Source organism: Bos indicus, chromosome 3 (genome assembly GCF_029378745.1).
Source record: "Bos indicus isolate NIAB-ARS_2022 breed Sahiwal x Tharparkar chromosome 3, NIAB-ARS_B.indTharparkar_mat_pri_1.0, whole genome shotgun sequence".
Lineage (NCBI taxonomy): Eukaryota > Metazoa > Chordata > Mammalia > Artiodactyla > Bovidae > Bos > Bos indicus.
In genome coordinates this window covers 50,621,100-50,647,142 of record NC_091762.1, presented here as the reverse complement: position 1 = coordinate 50,647,142, position 26,043 = coordinate 50,621,100, and the positions used below count along the sequence as shown (strand labels likewise).

General features: G+C 35.6%; 1 protein-coding gene across 9 annotated transcripts in view; it reads left to right on the top strand.

Moving 5' to 3' along the window:
* Nucleotides 1–26,043, top strand: part of CCDC18 (coiled-coil domain containing 18) — a 173,212-nt gene that overhangs the window by 57,693 nt on the left and 89,476 nt on the right. For all 9 annotated transcript variants that reach the window (XM_070786090.1, XM_070786089.1, XM_070786084.1 and 6 more), the window contains 8 exons: nucleotides 4,728–4,862; nucleotides 5,033–5,110; nucleotides 8,026–8,142; nucleotides 15,455–15,622; nucleotides 17,794–17,936; nucleotides 20,586–20,749; nucleotides 20,965–21,178; nucleotides 24,874–24,973. In XM_070786090.1, the coding sequence (XP_070642191.1) occupies nucleotides 4,728–4,862; nucleotides 5,033–5,110; nucleotides 8,026–8,142; nucleotides 15,455–15,622; nucleotides 17,794–17,936; nucleotides 20,586–20,749; nucleotides 20,965–21,178; nucleotides 24,874–24,973 (1,119 nt within the window). The remainder of the gene's footprint in view (nucleotides 1–4,727; nucleotides 4,863–5,032; nucleotides 5,111–8,025; nucleotides 8,143–15,454; nucleotides 15,623–17,793; nucleotides 17,937–20,585; nucleotides 20,750–20,964; nucleotides 21,179–24,873; nucleotides 24,974–26,043) is intronic.

The window sequence follows — 26,043 nt, the reverse complement described above, 5'->3', positions numbered from 1 at the left end:
TATTTTTTGACATTATCTAATTAGAGTGATTCTGTAGCTCTTTTTCCACTAGACATATCATTTGCCTGAAGATTGGTTGAGTAGAAGCTCTCTTGATCTTAGGTTAAAAGTGAAGAGCAAAAGCAAAAGTAAAGGAGCAAGTGTGAGACCAGAAGCACAAGACTAAATAAAAGAGAGTTTGGATGGGTTTAATAGCAGAATGTATTAATACTTAACACACACAAATATAAGCTTATAATATAGAGCAATAGAAATTAGTCTGAGCAACAGAGAGAAAGAAAATTTTGGAAAAAAATGAACACAGCCTTAGAGACCTGTTGAATAATATCAGAAGGTCTAACATTTATGCCACCAGAGTACCAAAGAGGAGAAGAATGAGACTGGTACAAAAAATATTTGAAAGAATAATGATTAAAATTTTGCCAACTTGTGAAGGAAATAAATTTATAAATTCAGTAAGCTTAAAGAGGATTTTTGTTGTTGTTCAGTCACTCAGTCGTATCCAAATCTTTATGACCCCATGGATTGCAGCACACCAGGATTCCCTGTCCTTCGCTAGCTCCTGGTGTTTGCTCAGACTCACGTCCATTGAGCTGATGATGCCATCCTACCAACTCATCCTCTGTTGTCCCCTTTTCCTCCTGCTCTCAAGCTTTCCCAGTATCAGGGTCTTTTCCAGTGAGTCAACTCTTTGCATCAGGTGGCCAGAGTATTGGAGCTTCAGCTTCAGTCTTTCCAACGAATATTCAGGATTGGTTTCCTTTAGGATTAACTGGTTTGATCTCCTTGCTGTCCAGTGGACTCTCAAGAGTCTTCTCCAGAACCACAGTTCACCATCAGTTCTTCAGTGCTCAATCTTCTTTATGTTATGGTCCATCTCACATCCATACATGATGACTATAAAAACCATAGCTTTTGAGTATATGGACCTTTGTTGGCAAAGTGATGTCTCTGCTTTTTAATATGCTGTCCAGGTTTGTCATAGTTTTTCTTCCAAGGAGCAAGCATCTTTTAATTTCATGGCTGTAGTCACTGTCCACAGTGATTTTGGAGCCCAAGAAAATAAAAGTCTGTTACTGTTTTCACTTTTCCCCTTCTGTTTACCATGAAGTAATGGGACTGGAAGCAAAGAAAATAACTTCAAGACACATCAAAATGGTTGCTGAAAATCTTGAAAGCAGTCAGAGATAAATAACACATTGCATATAGAGGAACAAAGATTAAAATTGCTATAGACTTCTCATCAAAAATAAAAAAACTGTGAAGGTTAGAAGACTGAAGAACATATTTTTTTGACTACTCAGAGAAAAATTGTCAACCGAGAATTTTATGTCCACCAATAATATTCTTTAGGAGCTCGAACCAGTCAATCCTAAAGGCAGTCAACCCTTAATATTCATTGGTAGGATTGATGCTGAAGCTAAAGCTCCAGTACTTTGGCTATCTGATTCGAAGAGCCAACTCCTTGAAAAAAACTGATTCTGGGAAAGATTGAAGGCAAAAGGAGAAGTGGGTGGCAGAGGATCAGATGGTTAGGTAGCATCACTAACTCAATGGACATGAATTTGAGCAAACTCTGGGAGATAGTGGAGGATTGAGAAGCCTGGCTTGCTGTAATCCATGGCATCACAAAGAGTTGAATACAATTTAGCAACTGAGAAACAACAATCCTGATGAGTGTGAGGTGGCATTTCACTGTAATTTTGATTTGCATTTCCCTAATTATCAGTGATATTGAGAATCTTTTCATGTCTTTGTTAGCCAGTCGTATATCTTTAGAGAAATGTGTATTCAGTTCCTATGCCCATTTTTTAAATTGGGTTGTTTTTATACTGTTATTGAGTTTTAGGACTTCTCTATATATTCTTGATATTGATCCCTTATCAGGTATATGATTTGCAAATAGTCTTCCATTCTGTCGGTTTCCTTTTTACTCTATTGAGTCTTTGGATACACAGAATATTAGAATTTTCATGAATTCTAATTTGTCTATTTTTTCTTTTGTTGCCTGCATCTTTGGTGTCATATTTAAGAAATTTTTACTAAATCCAGTGTCATGAAACTTTTGTTACAAGATTTCTTCCAAGACTTCTTGTTTTTAATGTCTGACATTTATGTCTTTTGTCCATTTTGAGTTAATTCTTATGTATGGTGTTAGGTAAGGGTCTAACTTCATTCTTTTGCATGTGGATGTCCAGTTTTATCTGCACCATTTGTTGGAAGAACTGTCCTTTTCCCCCACTGAATGATCTTGGCTCCCTTGTCAAAATCATTTGACCATATGTGTGAGAATTTATTTCTGGGCTCTTGATTCTATTCCATTGGTGTATATATTTGTCTTATGCCAATTCACACTGGTTTTGTTACTGTAGCTTTGTAATATTGATAGGTTTGAAGTCAGGAAGTGAGGATACTCCAGTTTTGTTCATTTTCAAGTTTGTTTTAGCTGTTCACGGTCCCTTGAGATTTCATAAGAATTTTAAGATGGGTTTTTCTGTTTCAGCAAGAAAGGTCTTTGGGGATTTTAAAAGAGATTATATTGTATTGAGTCATACTGACATTTTAACAGTATTAAATCTTCTAATCTGTGAACATGGAATATGTTTCTATTTATGTTTTCTTTGGGGCTTCCCTGGTGGCTCAAGTGGTTAAGAATCTGCCTGTAATGTGGGAGACTCAGGTTCCATCCCTGGGGTGGGAAGATCCCATGAAGAAGGGAATAGCAACCCACTCCAATATTCTTGCCTGGGAAATTCCATGGACAGAGGATCCTGGCAGGCTACAGTCCATGGAGTCACAAAGAGTCAGACACGACTGAGCAACTAACACTTTGACTTATGTTTTCTTTAATTCCTTTCATCAGTGTTTTGTGATTTTCATTGTATAACTCTTTTACCTCCTTGGTTAATTCCTAAGTATTTTTTTCTTTTTGATACTACTATAACAGAAATCGTTTTTGTAATTTTCTTTTCAGATTGTTCATTGTTCATGTATAGACATGCCCCTGATTTCTCCGTGTTAAATTATATCCTCTGCTTTTCTGATTTCATTTATCAATTCTAGTAGATTTATTGTGTGAAATCTTTAAGTTTTTTTTTTTACAGTATATATAAGATTATATCATCTGCCAACAGATAGTTTTACTTCTTCCTTTCCAATTTGTATGCCTTTTTTTTTTCTTGCTTAATTCCTATGGCTGGAACTTCCAGGACTGTTAAATAGAAGTGGTGAGAGGGGCGTCCCTTTCTTGTTCCTGAGCATAGAAGAAAAGCTTTCAGTCTTTCGTCATTGACTGTGTTAGCTGTAGGTTTTTCATCTAAGGGTTTTATTTTGTGAAGGTAGTTTCCTTCTGTTCCTAATTTGTTGTGTTTTTATCATGAGAGGTTATTGAATTTTGCCCTTCCTTCTGGGACTTCTGTGATGTGCACCTTGGTCTGCTTGACAGTGTCCAACAGGTCCCTTATGTTCTGTTCACTTCAGTCTTTTTTCTTTCTGTTCCTCTAATTTATGATGTGTTATTTATTTTCATTTGAGTGTTTCCATTTCACAGTTCTTTGGTTTTAATAATTTTTAGCTAACTTGTTGCTGCTCTTTTATAGTGTATATGTATGCATGTGATATATATCACATATGAATGATTTTTATACATTTTATATAATATACACAAATATTCATATAAACATATCAGTTTATTCATATTTTGTCTTCACAAAACTTTTGGATGTTTGATAACAGTCTGTTAGTGGTGAAGTTGTAAAGACAAACATTTCTAATGAAAGTATTAATTTTGATACCCTTTGTAAAGAAATACCTAATGAAGTTAGAAATGTGCATATCCTACAACCAGGAAGTCCACTTCTAGGTGGAATGTTCTAAAGAAACTCTAATACATGTACATAAAGAGATACATACAAAGATTGTTACTGTAACATTATCATTGTATTGAAAAAGAATACCAACTATTCCCAAGCAGAAGAGTGAACAAGCTGTAGTTTGTTGTTATAATGGAATATTATGTTATTTGAACTAGGTCCGTATATGGATACACAGATAAATATTTAAAACAATATTATGCCTCCTGCATTGACAGGTGGGTTCTTTACCACTGAGCCACCAGGGAAGCCCTAAAAGAATATTAAGTGAAAGAAACTAGTTGCTGAAATAGTGTTGATATTGTCTATGTGAATTTTCAAAACAGAAAATTACATTACATTCATTGGTCTACATATGTAGTTAAAAGCATGGAAAACATGCATGAAGCTGAAACACACTAGAGAATGATACAAAACAATTTCAGTATAGTATTGGTGAGGGAGGAAAAGAATAAGACCTGGATTTGTGATTTTATTTCTTCTCTAAAAGGAGGGAAACTAAAGGAAATTTGGCAAAATGCAATCATCTGTGTAATTTCAATAGTAATGTAACGTGAGTATTTTGTGTGTACATTTGACTTTTGAACAATGTGAAAGTTTAGGGGTGCCAATTCTTGCACAGTTGAAAATCCACATATAACTTTATAGTCAGCCCTCTTATCCATGGTTCCTATCTGTGGATTCAAACAACCTCTGGTGGTATAGTACTGTAGTACACATTTATTGAAAAGAATCCATGTATAAGTGGACTCAGGCAGTTTAAATCTGCATTGTTCAAGAACGGACTGTATTTAAAATGTTTTAGATTTTTAAAAAGTTAACATGAAAATTAATAAACCCTGTTTCTGTTTTTAGCTTGAATCTCAACTAGACAAAAAAGAACAACAATTTAAAGAACAAGAAAAGACTATGTCTATGTTGCAGCAAGATATAATATGTAAACAACATCATCTTGAATCACTAGACAGACTCTTGACAGAAAGCAAAGGGGTAAAATCATCTTTATAAAAGTGCTTTTTAAAAGTTGATTAATATTTTAAGTTTATGTATTTTTAACATTCCTTTAATTCTAATCAAATCAATTTTTTAACAACTTGTTACTAATGCTAAAATATATATACACTTAACTTATTTTTTGCTACCAATCTGTATGTTTTTAGGAGATGGAAAAGGAAAATATGAAGAAAGATGAAGCTTTGAAAGCATTACAGAACCAAGTATCTGAAGAAACGATCAAGGCTAGTATGCTAATACTTAAAAAATTTTTTTTTCCTTTAATTTTTTTTATTAATAGAAACATTCCTGTGGCTTTTTAGTTTACTCTATAAATTGTAAAAATCTTTTACATAAAAATGAATAAAGTAGTAAAAATTTTACCTAAATCAATGAACTTAGTTTCTTTAAGTAGTATATTTTTTCAGTGAGAATTTTGATCTTAATTATTTGATAGTTTATAGTTTATCTATAATATTATCTGTAAGATTATCACAACCTAGTTTATAGATTATCTGAACTCCTTTCTTTTTGCCTTAAGACTTGTTTGTTTTTTTTACCAAAAGCTGTTTGTTTTTTTTTAACTGTAGGTATTTACTAACATTGCTAGTAAAAATATTAACGAAGGAAGTGAAGAGAGATGAAATTACAAACAGTAGAGTTTTGCTTCTTTTTACTAGTTCTGCTATATGATTAAATAGGGGATAAATCCAGAATTTCTGAGTAAAATACAGTTTTGTTGCTATTAATAGTGTTTATGTCCTTATGGTTAAAGACATGGGCTTTAGGGCTAAACTAACTTGGGTTTCATTTCTGGCTTCAGTGTGCTTACTAACTGACTGTAACCTTGGCTTGGTTATTTAAACTCTCTGAACTTCAACTTCTTCATCTTTAAAATAGGAATAACAATGCACTAGAAGAGGGTGGATTTGAGGATTAATTAAAATGAGGATATAAAATGCTTAGCACACATTAAGTTACTCAGAGTTTGCTAAGTAATTACTATATATCCAATGTTTTCTCCTCATTATTATTATTTCTTTTTGACTGTGCTGCTGCTGCTGCTAAGTCGCTTCAGTCATGTCCAACTCTGTGCGACCCCATAGACGGCAGCCCATCAGGCTGCCCCGTCTCTGGGATTCTCCAGGCAAGAACACTGGAGTGGGTTGCCATTTCCTTCTCCAATGCATGAAAGTGAAAAGTGAAAGTGAAGTCGCTCAGTCGTGTCCGACTCTTAGCGACCCCATGGACTGCTGCCCACCAGGCTCCTCCGTCCATGGGATCTTCCAGGCAAGAGTACTGGAGTGGGGTGCCATTACTGTGCAGCTAATGGGATCTTAGTTCCCCCAGCAGAGATCAAACCCTGGCTCTTGGCAATGAAAGTACAGAGTCCCACCCACTGGACTTCCAGGGAATTCCCCCTTATTTAAAGTTTACTGCCAGATCTCACCATGTTCAGGGCACAATTTTTCCTTTATAATTAATAAGCAGTATGTGGGATGATTCTTGGAGGCCATGTTGAAAGCTCTGTTCCTCAACAAGCTTATAGTCAATAGTTTTTAAAATCCAGTGATGAATCTTGCCCGAATGAGTTTTTACATTGCTAATTTTTATCAGGTGTGATATTCTGACAGATTTCTTTTTCCTGTGTGTAGAATTTGATACAAGTACCAATGCTCATACTCATGCTTAAGAAAGAAAACTTGTAACTAGTTATACCTTCATAAAACAATTTAAAAATTATTTTTAGGGCAGCAGTTTATTAATAAAGATAATTATTCAAAATTACAAACTTTTAAGCTGTTGTTATATTCACAAGCTATAGGGACAGGCTTTGGCAACTGTGTGTCTTTCAAGATCCTCCTTTTAGAAATAAGAGTTGTAAGGATAATTTCATGATGTAGAATATTATCTGCAAGAGGGAGCAGTTTTCTATTTTTTCTTATTTTGCTGAAATTTCTTTCACACTTTCATGACTACTTACTAAAAGGCTATTAGCATTGAGGAGAAAAAAATCGCTCCTGAGAAACTCAGAATTACAATAATGAAAAGAAAGAATCAAGAGAAGAATGAATCTCATTAACAGATGGGGGACATGGAGTATATAGGCAAATTCTTAAAGAAATTTACTGAATTTGAGTTGCTCTTTGCTCATTTGCTGTTTAAGGTTACGGTAGCATGAAGCATTTGCAGCTTTATGAACACTTGAACCAAGTTACATGGCTGCCTTTCTAAAAATGTTTTAACTAATTGAAAGGAAAAACAGCCCTCTCCTTTATTATTTTTTTTTCCTAGCTGACAAAAACACTTCATTTTCTTAGTGACTTCAGAATATTCACACCATAGTATTTTTAGTACAATACACCAGTTTGTACTCACTTTATTATTTTTCTTGATCAAGAGAATTTAAGGAATAGGTTTAAATACTGCTTACCTTTTTAGAAAATGTTTTAGGGTGTCTGGCCTACAGGTCCTTGACAGTTGGCCCCAGTCTGTTTTGCCAGTCTCATCTCTCCAATACCGATCTCTTACAAATTCATGCTTTTGGTACCCTACTGCTGCTGCTGCTGCTACAGCTAAGTCGCTTCAGTCGTGTCCGACTCTGTGTGACCCCATAGACGGTAGCCCACCAGGCTCTGCCATCCCTGGGATTCTCCAGGAAAGAACACTGGAGTGTGTTGTCATTTCCTTCTCCAATGCATGAAAGTGAAAAGTCAAAGTGAAGTCGCTCAGTCGTGTCCGACTCTTAGCAACCCCATGGACTACAGCCCATCAGGCCCTCTGTCCATGGGATTCTCCAGGCAAGAGTACTGGAGTGGGTGCCAGTGCCTTCTCCATTGATACCCTAAGCTCATGCCAACTTCTTACTACTCATTTTCACAGTGCCTTGTCTCTGAATGTACTTCGCTCTTCCTAAATGCCCTTCCTCACTTGTTGATGGCTGTTTATTCTTTAGGACTCCAGTCTCTGGCTTCCTGGTTTGCAGTAATAATTAGTTTTCTAAATCTCTTCTTTAATAGTGCTTTATATCTTAAGTTGGACTATATGTTCATTGGTTGAAGTAGTGAGGTAACATTAGGAGATAACTGTAAAATATTGAGCATATCATAAGCATTCATTAGTATTAGTTGATTTTTCTTTTTTCCTTTTTGCTGTTTAGGTCAGACAACTAGATTCAGCATTGGAAATTTGTAAGGAAGAACTTGCCTTGCATTTGAACCAATTGGAAGGAAATAAAGAAAAGTTTGAAAAACAGCTAAAGAAGAAATCTGAGGAGGTAAGTAAATTAACATTTCATCACGTGTAGCTTCCCAGCTGGCAGTGGTAAAGAATCCGCCAGTACAGGAGACAAAGGAGACCTGGGTTCAGTCCCTGGGTCGGGAAGATTCCCTGGAGCAGGAAATGCCAATCCACTCCAGCATTCTTGCATGGAAAATTCCATGGACAGAGTAACCTGGTGGGCTACAGTCATTGGGGTCGCAAAGAGAAGAGTCAGACAGTACTGAGTGACTGAACATATACATATATAGCTAGGTTTTAGAAAATATTATTTGATTCATAGTCCATCCATTCTGTTAGTAACAGGTGATGTTATAAAGATATTTTACCAAATCAGTGGATATTCCCCAATCCATGCTAGCTGAATAAATAAATGGCCCCAGAGCATATTGATAGAAAGCCAGCTGAAAAAAGTACATTTTGATTATCTAAAACACAAAGCTAGTAAATACACCTCTGAGTTTTTGCCTCAGGCAAATATTCTTTTACAGGTTTTGAAATAAATACATTTATGATTAAAATAGTAGTGACTTTGGGGTCCCAAATTATTTTGAAAATATTTTAATTTTGTATTAGCTTGCTTTAAAAGGTGATAAAGTATGTGTTCATAGGGAATTATATTGTCAACATGATAGTAGAAAATAAACACAAAATAGATGAGAATAAGCCTAAACTATTTCTTCATAAAGCATTTATTCAGTAAAATAAATCCTTTTATTAATAAATACCTTTATTGAAGATGAACTTAAGTTTTGTGAAGTTGACATTGTGTCAGTAACTTTCCTAGCTTTTATTTTTTAGTAATAATTTGCTTTTAAAGTAAAGTGGAAGTTAAAGGGTGGTAGAGTGATATGCCAATATAAATTTGATAGATATAGGTTCATTTTTGTGAATTAATATTTGGGTTTCAACTAAATATTTTCGGTACTTCAGTTCAGTTCAGTTGCTCAGTCATGTCCGACTCTTTGTGACCCCATGAACTGCAGCATGCCAGGCCTCCAAGTCCATCACCAACCCCCGGAGTTCACCCAAACCCATGTTCATCAAGTCGGTGAGGCCATCCAACCATCTCATTCTCTGTCGTCCCTTTCTCCTCCTGCCCTCAATCTTTCCCAGCATCAGGGTCTTTCCAAATGAGTCAGCTCTTCGCATCAGGTGGCCAAAGTATTGGAGTTTCAGCTTTAGCATCAGTCCTTCCAAAGAAATCCCAGGGCTGATCTCTTTCAGAATGGACTGGTTGGATCTCCTTGCAGTCCGAGGGACACTCAAGAGTCTTCTCCAATACCACAGTTCAAAAGCATCAATTCTTCGGCGCTCAGCTTTCTTTATAGTCCAACTCTCACATCCGTACATGACCACTGGAAAAACCATAGCCTCAACTAGATGGACCATTGTTGTCAAAGTGATGTCTCTGCTTTTTAATATGCTGTCTAGATTGGTCATAACTTTCCTTCCAAGGAGTAAGCGTCTTTTAATTTCATGGCTGCAGTCACCATCTGCAGTGATTTTGGAGCCCAGAAAAATAAAGTCAGCTACTGTTTCCACTGTTTCCCCATCTACTTTCCATGAAGTGATGGGATCGGATGCCATGATCTTCGTTTTCTGAATGTTGAGCTTTAAGCCAACTTTTCCACTCTTCTCTTTCACTTTCATCAAGAGGCTCTTTAGTTCTTCTTCACTTTCTGCCATCAGGGTGGTGTCATCTGCATATCTGACGTTATTGATATTTCTCCCAGCAATCGAGATTCCAGCTTGTGCTTCCTCCAGCTCAGCGTTTCTCATGATGTACTCTGCATAGAAGTTAAATAAGCAGGGTGACAATATACAGCCTTGACATACTCCTTTCCCGACTGGGAACCAGTCTGTTGTTGCATGTCTAGTTCTAACTGTTGCTTCCTGACCTACATATAGGTTTCTCAAGAGGCAGGTCAGGTGGTCTGATATTCCGATCTCCTTCAGAATTTTCCACAGTTTATTGTGATCCACACAGTCAGAGGCTTTGGCATAGTCAATAAAGCAGAAATAGATGTTTTTCTGGAACTGTCTTGCTTTTTCCATGATCCAGTGGATGTTGGAAATTTGATCTCTGGTTCCTCTGCCTTTTCTAAAACCAGCTTGAACATCTGGAAGTTCTTGGTTCACGTATTGCTGAAGTCTGGCTTGGAGAATTTTGAGCATTACATTACTAGCATGTGAGATGAGTGCAATTGTGCGGTAGTTTGAGCATTCTTTGGCATTGCCTTTCTTTGGGATTGGAATGAAAACTGACCTTTTCCAGTCCTGTGGCCACTGCTGAGTTTTCCAAATTTGCTGGCATATTGAGTGCAACACTTTCACAGCATCATCTTTCAGGATTTGAAATAGCTCCACTGAAATTCCATCACCTCCACTAGCTTTGTTCATAGTGCTAAGGCCCACTTGACTTCACATTCCAGGATGTCTGGCTCTAGGTGAGTGATCATACCATCGTGATTATCTGGGTCGTGAAGATATTTTTGTATAGTTCTTCTGTGTATTCTTGCCACCTCTTCTTAATATCTTCTGCTTCTGTCAGGTCCCTACCATTTCTGTCCTTTATTGTGCCCATCTTTGCATGAAATGTCCCCTTGGTATCTCTAATTTTCTTAAAGAGATCTCTAGTCTTTCCCATTCTGTTGTTTTCCTCTATTTCTTTGCATTGATCACTGAGGAAGGCTTTCTTATCTCTCCTTACTATTCTTTGGAACTCTGCATTCAAATAGATATATTTTTCCTTTTCTCCTTTGCTTTTTGCTTCTCTTCTTTTCACAGCTCTTTGTAAGGCCTCCTCAGACAGCCATTTTGCTTTTTTGCATTTCTTTTTCTTGGGGATGGTCTTGATTCCTGTCTCCTGTACAGTGTCACGAGCCTCCATCCATAGTTCATCAGGCACTCTATCTATCAGATCTAGTCCCTTAAATCTATTTCTCACTTCCACTGTGTAGTCATAAGGGATTTGATTTAGGTCATACCTGAATGGTCTAGTGGTTTTCTCCACTTTCTTCAATTTCAGTCTGAATTTGGCAATAAGGAGTTCGTGATCTGAGCCATAGTCAGCTCCTGGTCTTGTTTTTGCTGACTGTATAGAGCTTCTCCATCTTTGGCTGCAAAGAATATAATCAGTCTGATTTCAGTGTCAGCCATCTGGTGATATCCATGTGTAGAGTCTTCTCCTGTGTTGTTGGAAGAGGGTGTTTGCTATGACCAGTGCGTTCTCTTGGCAGAACTCTATTAGCTTTTGCCCTGCTTCATTCTGTAGTCCAAGGCCAAATTTGCCTGTTACTCCAGGTATTTCTTAACTTCCTACTTTTACATTCCAGTCCCCTATAATGAAAAGGACATCTTTTTTGGGTGTTAGTTCTAGAAAGTATTGTAGGTCTTCATAGAACTGTTCAGCTTCTTCAGTCCCGTTACTGGTCGGGGAATAGACTTGGATTACTGTGATATTGAATGGTTTGCCTTGGAAATGAACAGAGATCATTCTGTCATTTTTGAGATTGCATCCAAGTACTGCATTTTGGACTCTTTTGTTGACTATGATGGCTACTCCATTTCTTCTAAGGGATTCCTGCCCACAGTAGTAGATATAATGGTCATCTGAGTTAAATTCACCCATTCAAGTCCGTCTTCGTTCACTGATTCCTAGAATGTTGATGTTCACTCTTGCCATCTCTTGTTTGAACACTTCCAATTTGCCTTGATTCATGGACCTAACATTCCAGGTTCCTATGCAATATTGGTCTTTACAGCATCAAACCCTGCTTCAATCACCAGTCCCTTTCACAACTGGGTGTTGTTTTTGCCTTGGCTCCATCCCTTCATTCTTTCTGGAGTTATTTCTCCACTGATCTCCAGTAGCATATTGGGCAACTACCGACCTGGGGAGTTCCTCTTTCAGTATCCTATCATTTTGCCTTTTCATACTGTTCATGGGGTTCTCAAGGCAAGAATACTGAAGTGGTTTGCCATTCCCTTCTCCAGTGGACCACATTCTGTCAGACCTTTCCACCATGACCCGGCTGTCTTGGGTGGCCCAACATGGCATGGCTTAGTTTCATTGAGTTAGACAAGGCTGTGATCTGTGTGATCAGATAGACTAGTTGTCTGTGATTATAGTTTCAGTGTGTCTGCCCTCTGATCCCCTCTCTCAGTGCCTACTGTCTTACTTGGGTTTCTCTTACCTTGGACGTGGGGTTTCTCTTCATGGCTGCTCCAGTACTTTGGTACTTCAGTATTTTTAATTGAAATTATTTTGCTAGTGGCTATGTTACTGAAATAAAATTTTTATTTGTCCTTATGTGGTATTAGTTTCTTAGTGTTTTGGTTAGGCCTTATCTTTTTTCTAATATTTTGTCTTCCTTTATTAACTGGTCCGTTTTTTTCTTTGCATAAGAAAGTAAGTATAACAGGATGTTACAGTAAAGCAAAGAATAGTGTTTAAACTTATCTTGCAGGCAAGTCAGTTCTATATAAAATAAACTACAGCAGAGGTGTGATCTGTAGTTTTGTCAGGAGCTAACAGGAAAATCAAAACAGATGTTAATGATACATATTTACACTAATTAGTTTTTTTCATACAGACAAAATTAAGATAGTTTAGCATTAAAAAGAATTATCATAATAATATTAGAAATTACATAGTTGCCTGTTAGATCTAAAGTTCTCTAATTGTAGTAAAGAGTCATCATATAATGAAGTAGTTTGAAATTTAAGAGCTTCTTGTTATAAACAAAGAATATTTGACTCAAGCTTTTAATGCTGCTGTTGAATGTTTGACTGCCAGATAATTAGAAAAAAGAACCAAATCAGAATTCTTCTCCACTATTTCTTAGGAGTTTAAACTGCTTTCTTCTGGATTAGTATTTATTAGAAAGATTGTTTGCCTCAAAGGAAAGGGTTTATTTTCTTTCATTTAAAAAGTTATTACCTAGGCAACAATAAGAAATCTGTTAAAGAAGATTTACCTACAGTTCACTCTAATACTAATACTTTTCACTTTTCTATTTGCCTGAGTGTTTTTTATGTTAATGAAATGAGGTTCTTTTTTTCCCCACCTTATTTTGTAAAATTTTATATTTGGTATTGTCCTTTAAATTAGGATTTTAAATGGTTTCATCTTTCAAAATTTGATTTATATATCATTTATTTAAACTTTCCCCTTACTTTAGGGAACAGGTGACAAATATTATAAAATACATATTAAGTTATGCTGTATTATTTATACAATTTTAAAATGGTTTCTTTTGGCACTTTGTAGGATTTAGATTATTGGACAATGGGCCTTTTTTTTCCCCCTTCTTAATAGATTCTTCCAGATAACTCTAAAGGTATCAGATGTTAATGATACTTTTGCTTTAAAGCAATTTTGGGTACCAGCATATTAAAGTCCTAAATATTTGGAATGAATGAGTTTAGTTTCTTAGATGGTTATTCCTTTATGTGTTTTTTGGAGCAAGAATATTCACGAGTGCTTTGCTGGAGTATTATTTTACAAACAGTGGCAATGATAGCAACAATAATATACTAAATATCACCTATCATTTATGCAGGTTTTTATGGCTATGGCTTATTATCAGTTGGGATAAAAGATAACATCAGATGCAGTGTGAAGGCATCTATGGCTTCCTATGTTCTCGTCCTCGTTCTGAGAGAAGTCACATAGAATATGCTTCTTTCTATAGAAGTGAAATGCAGTAACATGTATGCAGTATGTCTGCCCAAGGAAGCCTGCTTATGACTCTTTTTACTGGGGAGCTGGTCACATAAGAACAGCCATAGGTATGAAATCCCAAGTTCCCAGAAGGAAAGCATGATTTGGTGTCCTAGCCAGGGAAAAGAATCTTATCACTTAGGGAGTGTTTCAAAAGCCACATTCTCAGACATCAGCCAAGAATCGACCCTATTAATAGGTTGATGAAGGAGCAATTGCAATTTCAGACTGTGAATTTTAAATCATTATAACTAGGCTCAAACACATCTTTAATAATCAAAATAGAAACCATTACAATCAACACATTTTTGCCAACAAGAAATAAGTTTGTTTATTCCTATAGCATAAAAATCTGCTTCAGGATTCTGAAAACTCTAAGAAAGCATTTCCTGCCTCTTGCTGGTTATGGAAGTATTTCCCCTGCAAGAATTTGTTGAGATGCTTGAAGTGGTAGTCGGTTGATGAGAGGTTAGGTGAATATGGCAGCTGAGGCAAAAGTTCATATCCCAATTCATTGGGTGTTGTCTTGCAAAAGAATTGGGTTTATTCTGTTGACCAGTGCCTGGTGCAGCTGTTGCAGTTTTTGGTGCATCTCATCGATTTGCTGAGCATACTTCTCAGATGTAACAGTTTTGCCACGATTCATAAAGCTGTATTGAATCAAAGGGCAGCAGACCACCAAACAGTGATCATGACTTTTTCTGATGCATGTTTGGCTTTGGGATATGTTTTGTCTTTTTCTTGGTCCAGTCACTGAACTGGCCGTTGCCAGTTGTGGTATAAAGTCCACTTTTGGTCACATGTCACAATTCATTCGAGAAATGGTTCATTGTTGTTGTGCAGAATAAAAGAAGATGACACTGCAAAAAGCCAATGTGTTTAAATTTTTGGTCAGCTCATGAGGCACCAATTATAGAGATTTTTCAACTTTGCAGTTTGCTTCAAATGCCAAATGACTGTAGAATGGTCAATGAATTCTTGGGCAGCTTCACGTATAGTTGTAGGAGGTTTAGCTTCAGTGATCCTCTCAATTGGTCTTTGTCAACTTCTGATGGCCAGCCACTGCATTCCTCACCTTCAAAGCTCTCGTCTCCTTTGCAAAACTTCTTCAAACATCACTGCGCTGTATGTTCATTAGCAAAATGAATTTTGATGTTGTGAGTTGTCTCTGCTGCTTTACGACCCATTTTGAACTCAAATAAGAAAATTGCTCAAATTGCTTTTTTGTCTAACATCATTTCTAGTCTAAAATAAATATAAAATACATGGCAACTAATAAGTCATTAGCAAAAATCATAAACCAAGAAATGTACATTAAAATGGTGTATAACATAACCACATTTACTTAAGAATGTATTCCAATATCAAACAGCAAATTTCAACAATGCAAAATTGTGATTACTTTTGCACCAACCCAATAACATATCTTCATCAGAAACATGAGCCCTGCCCTTCCACATAATAAATTATAGCAATGATTGCAATTATCCCATATGACAAATGAGGATAATTATCTAATGAGGTAATTGACATTTTATTGCTTTTATTTGAAATTATAATGAGAAATTTATATATTTGTTAGGTATATTGTTTACAGAAAGAGCTGAAGATTAAAAATCACAGTCTTCAAGAAACTGCTGAGCAAAATGTTATTCTGCAGCATACTCTTCAACAACAACAGCAGATGTTACAACAAGAGACAATTAGAAATGAAGAGCTAGAAGACATTCAAACTAAACTTGAAAAACAGGTATATTTTATTGGTCAAAATGGAGTTGTGTTATAGAAAGTTTTTAAATTGATAATAGATTTATTTTGCTAGTTATATAAATTGCTGTTTAAACTTCACAGATACCATATTGAGTTATTAGTCCAAAGAAAGAGTCCTGGGACATTTTATAGTAGAATCTTCTTTCATTCATTCCCAAGTTCATCTGAATTATTCTGACAGATATTTTACATTTTTTGATTTGTTTTTCTCTTATCAAACTTAACAGAAGAGTATAAATTAAAAAAGGAAAAAAAAAAAAATAAAAATAAAAAAGGATAGTTCTCTGTAATCTCACTACACCTCACCTTTTTGTCCTTTGTATGACTTTTTAATCTATATATTCTAAACTTAGCCTCTCCAGTAGCACTAAGGAATTTCCTCTCTGTATATTCAAAGAGATCTGGCAGGTATTCTATATTTTCTTCTTTAAAGACATCTGTCCTGTGGCTCTCCATCCTTTTTGCTCAAGTCTAGACCTACTGTTTGCTGTGCCTGATGCACAGCTTCATCCTGAAGCATTTCTTCATCTCATCGATGTTTGATTTCTACTTTATAAATTCCTTGTTGTTGACTCTAGTATTTATAAGATTGATTTGTAATTCTTGTTCTTTCTGAAATTGATTTTATTTCTGTAATTGTCTTATGGTTTTCTTCTGTTTTTGTTTTTTTTTTTTTTCCCTTAAGTGTATCAGTACATTTGTATTTTTGGTTTGATGATTTTATTTCTTCATCCTATTTAAGATATTTTTTTGTCATTTGGGATTTCTTTGAGGGTCTAAAGAAGTTTATGTCTAAAAATTCCTTCAGAACTTGGGAAAAATTTTCTCGTATATATTTTTCTACTTTTTGTTCATGTTCCACTATGTACAGGTTTTGTGTTGGATGTATTCAGATTTTTACTTATCTTTAGATTTTTTCTGCAAATCAGTGTGCCATTTAATCAAGGACAGAGTGGGTAGAATTTTCCATGGTTCCCTTACCTTTTTACCTGGCTACTATTTTAATTTTATACTTGAAACTTGCGTTGGGAGGTGTGGTTATTAATGACTTATAGTCTGTACTGAGTTCTTCAGTGAGAGGTTTTTAAAGAGCAGGGAGGATATTAAAGTCGTTAGCAAGATACTAATTTTTGAGATCACAATCATGTAAATATTCATTGAAAACAAAGTGGCTGAGGTTAACTAGGGAGAGAATATAGAATGAGGGGTGAGATGATTGACTTCAACAGAGCTCTGAAGGATGCAGTCATGGAAGCCAAAGTATTTCATGAAATGAGAGATAATTGGTGTCATGGGCTATTGCAATCAGTGTCAAATAGTGTCAAGTAAATTGAAGGTTGAGTAATGTCCATTGGAATTAGCTGCATGGAAACCTTTGACATAGTGTAGTTTCTGTAGAGTGGCCAGATTTCTATGGGTTGAGGAATGAATGAGAAGAAAGAAAAATACTACAAAAAGCATAGAAAAAAATCTGAGAAGTTGAGCTACGGAGAGAAGAAAAGAAGTGGTAGTTGGAGGTGGTATGGAGGAAAGGTTTTTATGATGGGAAGGTCTTAGACATGTGTAAATGCTAATATAAAGAAACCAGAAGAAAGATATTGAAGATACAGCAGAGAGTAGACATGGTCAATAGTTTGAAGTTCCTGAGAAAGTGGACAGGAATTGAATCCAGAACACCTGTGAAGTAGTTTGACTTATATAGGGGGAAGAATACTTCCTTCAGTGTAGTAACAGAAGGAAGAATGAATAGGAGCAAATGCAAGTGGCAGTGTTTGAGGGCAGATGGGAATCTAGGAATCCTTCACTGTATGAGCCAATTTGTGAAGGAGAGGAACATAGTTTGACAAGAGAATAAAGAACATTTCACATGAGAATAATGAAAAGAGGAACATTTATCATTATTTTGTCCAATTATTTTAAGTCCTATTTTAGTGTTATGATGTGGTCACATCTATAAAATATGCATAATATATCAATGAAATATCTTATTAAAAATTAAGTTTTGCTCTCATATTTCCAAAACACAATTTTTTGGTCTTTACTTTGAAATTGAATGATAAGCTAGGATACAAATTTATATAAATATTTTTCTTCTGAGGAATATTGGGCTGTGTTTGAATTTAAAATATTTACTAAAAATTGCTTTCCAAGATATCAAAACTGGAACAAGAGCTTCAGAAACAAAGGGAAAGTTCAGCTGAAAAGTTGAGGAAAATGGAGGAGAAATGTGAAGCAGCTACATATGAAGCAGATTTGAAAAGACAAAAAATTATTGAGCTTACTGGTACTACCAGGTAAAATGAACATGTTAGTTTTTGTCTTCCTTTTTTACCATCAGTCATATTTGAGTTTCAAAATAAGATAATGTTGAGTGAAGCATTTGCTTGAGAAATTAATTTCTCTATGATCTGTATTCCTATAGCATTCCTATACCTCCCTTTTATCCTTCATTATGCCTTTTTTTATTATAGTTTAATATCCTTTACCCTCTTACTATATTGTAAGTTCCTTAAGGCCAAGATAATACGTGGTTTATTTTAAGGGTCCTCCCACAACAATTAGCATGGTTCCTTATACTTCATATCCTAATCCTAATGGGGATGCTAGAGAAAAACCTGAAGGTTAAAACAGAACCACAGGGCTTTATCTGAAGCCTTTGAGGTGAAATGCATCTGAGTTCAGTTTTTCAGATTTCAGAGGGAAAGTGAGGTATCAATATACATATTATGTGCGCTAAGTCACTTCAGTGTGTCCGACTATGACCCCATGGACTGTAGGCCATCAGGCTCCTCTGTCCATGTGATTCTCCAGGCAAGAAGCCTGGATTGGGTTGCCATTTCCTTCTGCAGGGGATCTTCCTGATCAGAGATTGAACCTACGTCTCTTATGTCTCCTGCATTGGCAGACAGGTTCTTTACCACTAACTCAGCAACTGTTGTATTAAATCAAATTGTGAATAATGTTAAAAGTGGCAGGGAAAGATGATAGAAAATTTTCATGGATTCTAATTGTTTATAGATTCTAATTGTTTATAGGGAGGAAATAACTTAATAAAAGAAAGTTGACTTCTATTGATTGAACATTAAAATCACCTGAGGAGCTTTAAAAAGTACTGATGCTTAGGTCCCACCTCTAAAGATCCTGATTTATTATGGCTGCACTGGGCTAAGACATCAAAAAAAAAAAAAAAAAAAAAGAAGGGAATTAAGAGCTGAAAGCTATACCTAGCTTCCCCAGATTGCTTCTGTTTTGTTGACAAGAGTTGACATAGTATTTTACTCTTAATTAGCCCACCATTCTACCAACAGGAGTAAGAGTTAACTTATACATTTGAACCACAACATCCTCAGACTCCCTCTCCCCCTCTGACAAAAATAAAGATAAGACCTTTATGCTTTGAGTAGCAACTCGCTTCCCCAGATATCCTCAACTCTATCAAGGGGTCAAGAAGCTATCCTGAGTTTAAGACCACAGTTCTTCAAACTTTTCTTCCATCAATAGTTATCTATCCACTAATGCAGCCTTACCACCATTGTGTACCTTAATTCCACAAAGAGTATTCAGCCTTATAACTTTACTTTTGCTTGTTTCAGACACCACAAGAAGCAACAGATTGGCATTAGAATTACCCTCATCTCTCATACTAAGTCCCCAAAACCTCATGTGTTTTCTTTCCTTTTCTCACCCTATCTGAACTTCTGATAGATTTTCACTTCATCCTCTGGAATTCACAGTCCATCCTGAGAGACATCCCTTATATTCTCTATCTCTTCTTTTCTCTTGCTATAACAGAAGTGTGACTCTCCATTAAGGGCATTGCTTCTTCCCCTGCAGCCCTCTAAAGTAAAAACTTTCCCCCGTAGTTCTTGTACCAAAGAATTGAGATGTGGAATAGTATAACATAACCATGAACCTCATGTTATCAGATCATATTCTTCACTGTTGCTGACACCAGCAGACCACCTGACTTACTAAAGCTGAATCCAACACTAGTTCTGTCTTTATTCTTGGGGATTTCAATATACATCTATCTAGCTGACCCTCATCCACTCACTCACATGATTTACAGCAGATTTTATCATTTCTGATACCTCCATTATTTCAACATAATCTGAATACTGTTCATCTACATGTATGTTATTACCTCATTCCTTTTAATACCCCATATTCAACAATTCTTTGATGTAACTAGGACCTCTGAGCCTTCAAATCTACCACTTTCTCATTCTCTAATTCCCTTTCTCCTCTCTTTACCTAGCTTAAATTCTGCTCATTAAAATCACTGATTGGCATATGGCTGTTTCCTTACCTTTGTCTTACTTTGTGGTACTCAGAACTAAAAATCCAACTCAGAATAATTCATGCTTGCATCTTTACAGAGGCTGAAGAAAAATATAACTACAGTGACCAGTCTTACTTTAAATTCATAATTTCAAAACCGTAAGCATTTTCTTAATGCTGTCTGACAGTCACAATATTACTCATTCTTGTAAGGGGGACTCTCTTACACCTTTGTGTTTTCTTTCATAACTCCAACAACCTTTCCCCAGTCCTTGCTCTCACTTATGATCTTGCTTTTGTTCTTACACCCATCCTTTGATTTCTAGACAAAAACTTTTCATAATTATAGCTGAAAGGCTCATTCAATTCCTATAAGTTCTAATTACTAATAGGAAACTTATGAACTAAATGAATAAATTTCACAAGAAAGATATATTCTAGTTCCAAGACCTCTTCAGGAAGCAGGATTTTTCTCTGTTCCAACTATTGGCTTCTTTCATTTCTGAAACTATAATTTATAAAACTGTTTTTCTCTCCTCAGTAAACACATCATTTCTCTCCTCAGTAAACACATCATTTAGTTGTGTTTAGTGGTGTGTAATTGGTGCAGAATTACAGTCTATTAATTATTTGTTTTATTATTTTTGTTTGTTTCTAATTAGGCAAGTAAAACTCGAGATGGATCAATACAAAGAAGAGCTATCTAAAATGGAAAAAGAAATAATGCACCTAAAACGAGATGGAGAAAATAAAGCAATGCATGTCTCTCAGTTAGACATGATTTTAGAACAGACAAAGACAGAACTAGATAAGAAAACAAATGCTGGTAAGCAACAGGGTAGCTCAGCTTAGCTGCCTACAATTATATATTTAAGGAAATGGAATAAAGAGAATCTGAGATGAGGGAAAAGGATAATCATTGGTATCCTGTCTCTTACTCTGATAGATGAATAAAATTGGGTATTCTTAGTTATTATTTACAAAGTTCTGAGTAACAAGTAACTCATATGTAATTCTAAAATTATTCTCTGCTTTTAACAGTGAAGGATTTAGAAAAGTTACAGCACCACACTGAAACTGAGCTAACAGAAGCCTTGCAGAAACGGGAAGCACTAGAGACTGAACTGCAAAATGCTCATGGAGAATTAAAAAGTACTCTAAGACAACTCCAGGAATTGAGAGATGTTCTGCAGAAGGCTCAATTATCTTTAGAGGAAAAATATACTACAATAAAGGATCTCACAGCTGAACTTAGGTGAGTTAAATTCTAAGAGAGGATATCACAATAACAGGTATTTCTCTTTATTACCTTTAGTCCTTGGGTCATATTATAGACTTTGCTGTTGAATTCTGGATGTCCAAACTTCTCAGCTGCCTTTAGCTCACTGTCGTTCATTCTAGACATTACGTCCAATGCTCCATCTCACCATACTCCATCTCACTAATTCAGCTATTGCTGTTGACTAATACTTGCATCCCTGGTCTTTGGACCATTTTACTTTGGCCCTCTTCTATATCCCATGGTGGTAAAAAATGATTGGGCCAGCATACAGCAGTGGTTAATAGCAAAGTAATATTAACATGTGCCATGGCTATGCCAAGTACTTCATATATGATCTCATTTCTTTACAACAAGCAAATATAAGTTCCACATTATCACCTTTTTACATGTGGGAAAACTGAGAAAATTAAGTAAAATGCCAAAAGTCAGATAGTGAAACACAAGTCTAAGTCTAATATAATGGTTCTTAGATTAGCAGCAATAGCATAAAGTACTGTTCCAGTACACATCTATGGTGAGTATAGGTGGAGAGCCAGACTAGTGCCCAATTGTGGGAAATAAATTCCGAAAAGGAAAACAGATCAGGGTGTAAAATGTGTAATGAACAGGATAGAGAGTAGCAAGGTGATCCACAAACTTAGATGTTGTATCCTTTGATTCAGTGCAGCACCCCTTCCCTTTTCTACTCACAAACTCATTCTTAGTAAGTTTCATGTAGCTTTAAATATCAGTACAATGTACCAGAGACTTCTAAACACGTATTATCTCTAGTAATGACCTCATCTCCAAACTCCAGACTCCTATCTAATGACTTACTTGCTATCTCCACTTAAGTATTTTAAAGAGGCATTTTAAACTTGACTAAAACAATTCATTTTTAAAATTCATAACCCTGTACTTCCTCCAACTCATTATTATGCATTGGCTTAAATCAGAAATCTATATATATAAGATTACTTTTATCTCTTTCCCTCCCCTTTTTCATCCAGTCTATTAGCAACTTGCCTGTAAAGTCACTTCAGTTATGTCTGACTCTTTGCAACCCCATGAACTATATAGCCCACCAGGCTTCTCTATCCATGGAATTTCCCATCAAGACTACTGGAGTGAGTTGCCAGACCCTTCTCCCAGGAATCTTCCCTACCCAGGGATCAAACCCATGTTTCTTATGTCTCCTGCATTGGCAATCAAGTTCTTTACCACTAATGCCACCTAGGAAGCCCAATTAGCAAGTTATGTCAACTTTATTTCCAAAACATATTCTGAAATCTGTTGATTTCTTGGCCTTTTTTCTGCTACTTAGCCCAGGCCATCATCATCTCCCACCTGTTCTGTTGCTGAGGCTTCCTAACTGGTCTGCCAGCTTAAATTCTTGACCTTCCTCACAATTCATTCACCACAGAATGGATTTAAGTTTATGATTTAAAACATAAGTCAGATCATATTGCTTTCCTACTTGAACTTTCTCATGACTTCCCAAAAGATTCAGAGTAATACCCAAGCTCCTTCAGAAATATAAATCAAAACCATGATGAGATACCACTTCAGAACACCCACTAAGGTGGCTGTAATAAAAACAAAACACCCAAATAGAAAATAACAGATGAGAAATTTTAAAAGTTCCAGCCTCTGTGGAAAAACAGTTTGGCAGTTCATCAGTGAGTTTAAACATAGTATTAACCTTGTAACTCAGTAATTCCACTGTTAGGTTTAAGTACCCAAAAGAATTGAAAAGAGATATTCAAACAAAAATTGTGCTCAAATGTTTGTAGCACCTCTATTCCCAATAGCCACCAAGTGGAAACGACCCAGATGGATACTGATAGCTGTGAATGGATAAACCAGTGTGGTATATCCATACAAATCAGCCATGAAAAGGAATAGAGTACTGACACGTGCTGCAATACGGATAAACCTTACAAATATGCTAAATGAAAGAAACCACATACATGTTGCATAATTCCATTTATATGAAATATCCAGAATTGGCAAATCCACAGAGATAGAAAGCAGATTAATTGTTGTCTGGGACTGGGGGAAGGGAGAATGGAAGAAAACTGCCAATGGGTATGGGGTTTCTACTCAGAGTAATGAAAAAGTACTGGAAATAGTGATGATGGTTACATAACATTGTGAATGTATTCAGTGTAACTGCACTATATGCTTTAAAGTAGTTAAAATGGTAAATCTTATGTGTATTTTACCACAGTTGAAAAAAAAATTCCAAGCTCCTTTTCCTAGAATACAAAGTCCTGCATAACAAAGTTTCTGCCTATTTCTCTGGCCTCATTCTATATTGTTCTCCTTGCTGCTGACCTTTTTATTCTACTTAAAGCTTACAAAGTTTTTTCCCACCTTAGGACTTTTGCCATAGCTGTTTCTTTGGCCTGAAATAGCCTGAAATAATTGTTGGCCAGTTTCTTCATACCCTTCACATTACCTCAGAGGGCCCTCCTTCCCTGACCACCTATTCTGAAATAGTCTCCCAGTCACTGTCTCATCATTGTGTTTAATGCTCTGACATAGCATTTTATATTTTTCTTGTGGAATTATTATTTATAGTCCATCTCTTCTGGAGCTAGTAGAATGTAAACTCCATGTGATGAAGGACAAATATCCTGTTGACTATTAAATCCATAGTCATAGAACCTTGACATTTAGGAAACATCCAGTAAATATTTACTAAATAAATAAGGGAATGGATGGATGAGAGAAGTAAAAACAAAATCTTAAAATTCTAGCTAGTAGCTGAATTTTAGAAGCACAGCTATTCTTATAGACAGCAATTAGAGTTATCTTTAGAATTCATTTTATATTACTTTTAGAATATTAGTCTTGTATTAACTCTTCAGGCTTTTAGGGGAACAGTAAACAGCTCATTAAAGAAGTTCAGAACCTGCTTTTTAAATTCAGTATCTTTATTATATTGTTTCATATTTAAGACTAGAAAATCATTTGATGATTCAAGATCAACAACATTTTAATCCTTTGTCATATCAGAACTTAGAGTTCAGAATTAAAATTCTCTGATCACAAGCTTCAAAGTGATATAAATCTTGAAGTTATGTCATTTTAAGTTTCTTTATAATATAAAATAATTCTTAAATTAGTGTTTTAGAAGGGCTAGAATTTTTTTAAAAACATTTAAAATATTTCTGTAGTAGATTTCACTACTTCACTAAATATAAGGTGTCATTTTGAGTAAAATTCCTGTAAGAAATACAATGGTCATTTACTAAACTGTGGATATCAAGGACATCAGCCATGAGACAAATGCCTCGTTCAATTATAGTGAACTCATAGCTGTTACATATAAAAGACTTTCAAACACTCCTTTGATCTATAGATTAAAATATAGATATATTTTAAAAATTCTTATACTGATTCAATCCTATTTCTTGGGAGTGCTTTTAGCATTTAGCTTACATTGTCTGCAGAAGTAGAATTTAAGTTAACTTGTGCCTTTTTAGAACATGATATTAAAGTAATTGTATTGATATCAATTGTTTTCTTTATGCATTATTCCTTTAATTTGAAGTCTCTCAATCTGAAATAATTGAATGTATCCTGTCCCTTAACTTACAGGAAGAGTAAGTTTGATTTGATTTTTTAAAACTATAATATTCCTACTTACCTGCTTAGGTCTTTTTCACTTTGATAAATTTCAGGGAATGCAAGATGGAGATTGAAGACAAAAAGCAAGAACTTCTTGAAATGGATCAGGCACTTAAGGAGAGAAATTGGGAGCTAAAGCAAAGAGCAGCTCAAGTTGGTTTTCTTAACTATATTTTAATGAAATTTTCTGTTAAAATACAATCACTTGAGGTTTCAGAGGTCCCCTCATTTTGGTAAAATAGTTTTTATAGCTATTTGTTTTTTCTGTGCACATAGTATTTTTTAAATTAGAAATATGTCATCTCTCTCTCTTTTTTTTTTTTGCTATTTTTACAGCAGGTGGATTTTCAGGAGTGAAGGTTAGCTTAGTGTCTGAACCTTTTGATCTCTTATACTACTGTATATCAGAAGAAAATGTGATTAAAGGAGTTACTTGCTCAACTAGTATTTATTGAAGGAATGGAAATATCCAGAAGGCATTTTTAGCAGCATCTTTTTAAATATAATTTTATTTATTTATTTTTGGCTGCACTGGTTCTTCGTTGCTTTGCATGGGTTTTCTCTAGTTGTGGTGAATGGGGGCTACTCTCTAGTTGTGGTACACAGGTTTTCTCATTGCAGCGGTTTCTCTTGTTGCGGAGCACAGGCTCTAAGGCATGTGGGCTTGAGTAGTTGTGGCTCATGGGCTTAGTTGTCCCGCGGCATGTGGAATTGGATTGAACCCATGTCGCCTGCACTGGTAGACTGATTCTTAACCACTGGACTACCAGGGAAGCTCTGCAGCATCTTTTTTAAAAGACTTATTTTTTAGAGCAGATTGAAGTTCACAGCAAAATTGAACAATAGGTACAGAGATTTCCCACATACCCACCCTGCCCCATAGAAGGTGCAACCTTCCCCCATTATCAACATTTCCTTCCAGAAAGGTATATTTGTTAAAGCTGATGAACCTACATTGACATTTCATAATCACCCAAAATCCATAGTTTATATTATCATTCACTCTTGTGTTATTCATTCTATGAGGTTGGACAGGAATCCATCATTATGGTATCATTCAGAATATCTTCAGTGCCTTAAAAATCCTCTGTACCCCACTTACTCATCCCTCTCTCTCTTCCCCCAACCATGGTAACCAGTGATCTTTTTTCTGTCTCTAGTTTTGCCTTTTCCAGAATATTATACAGTTGTTGTTGATTGTGTTCAGTCATTAAGTAGTGTCC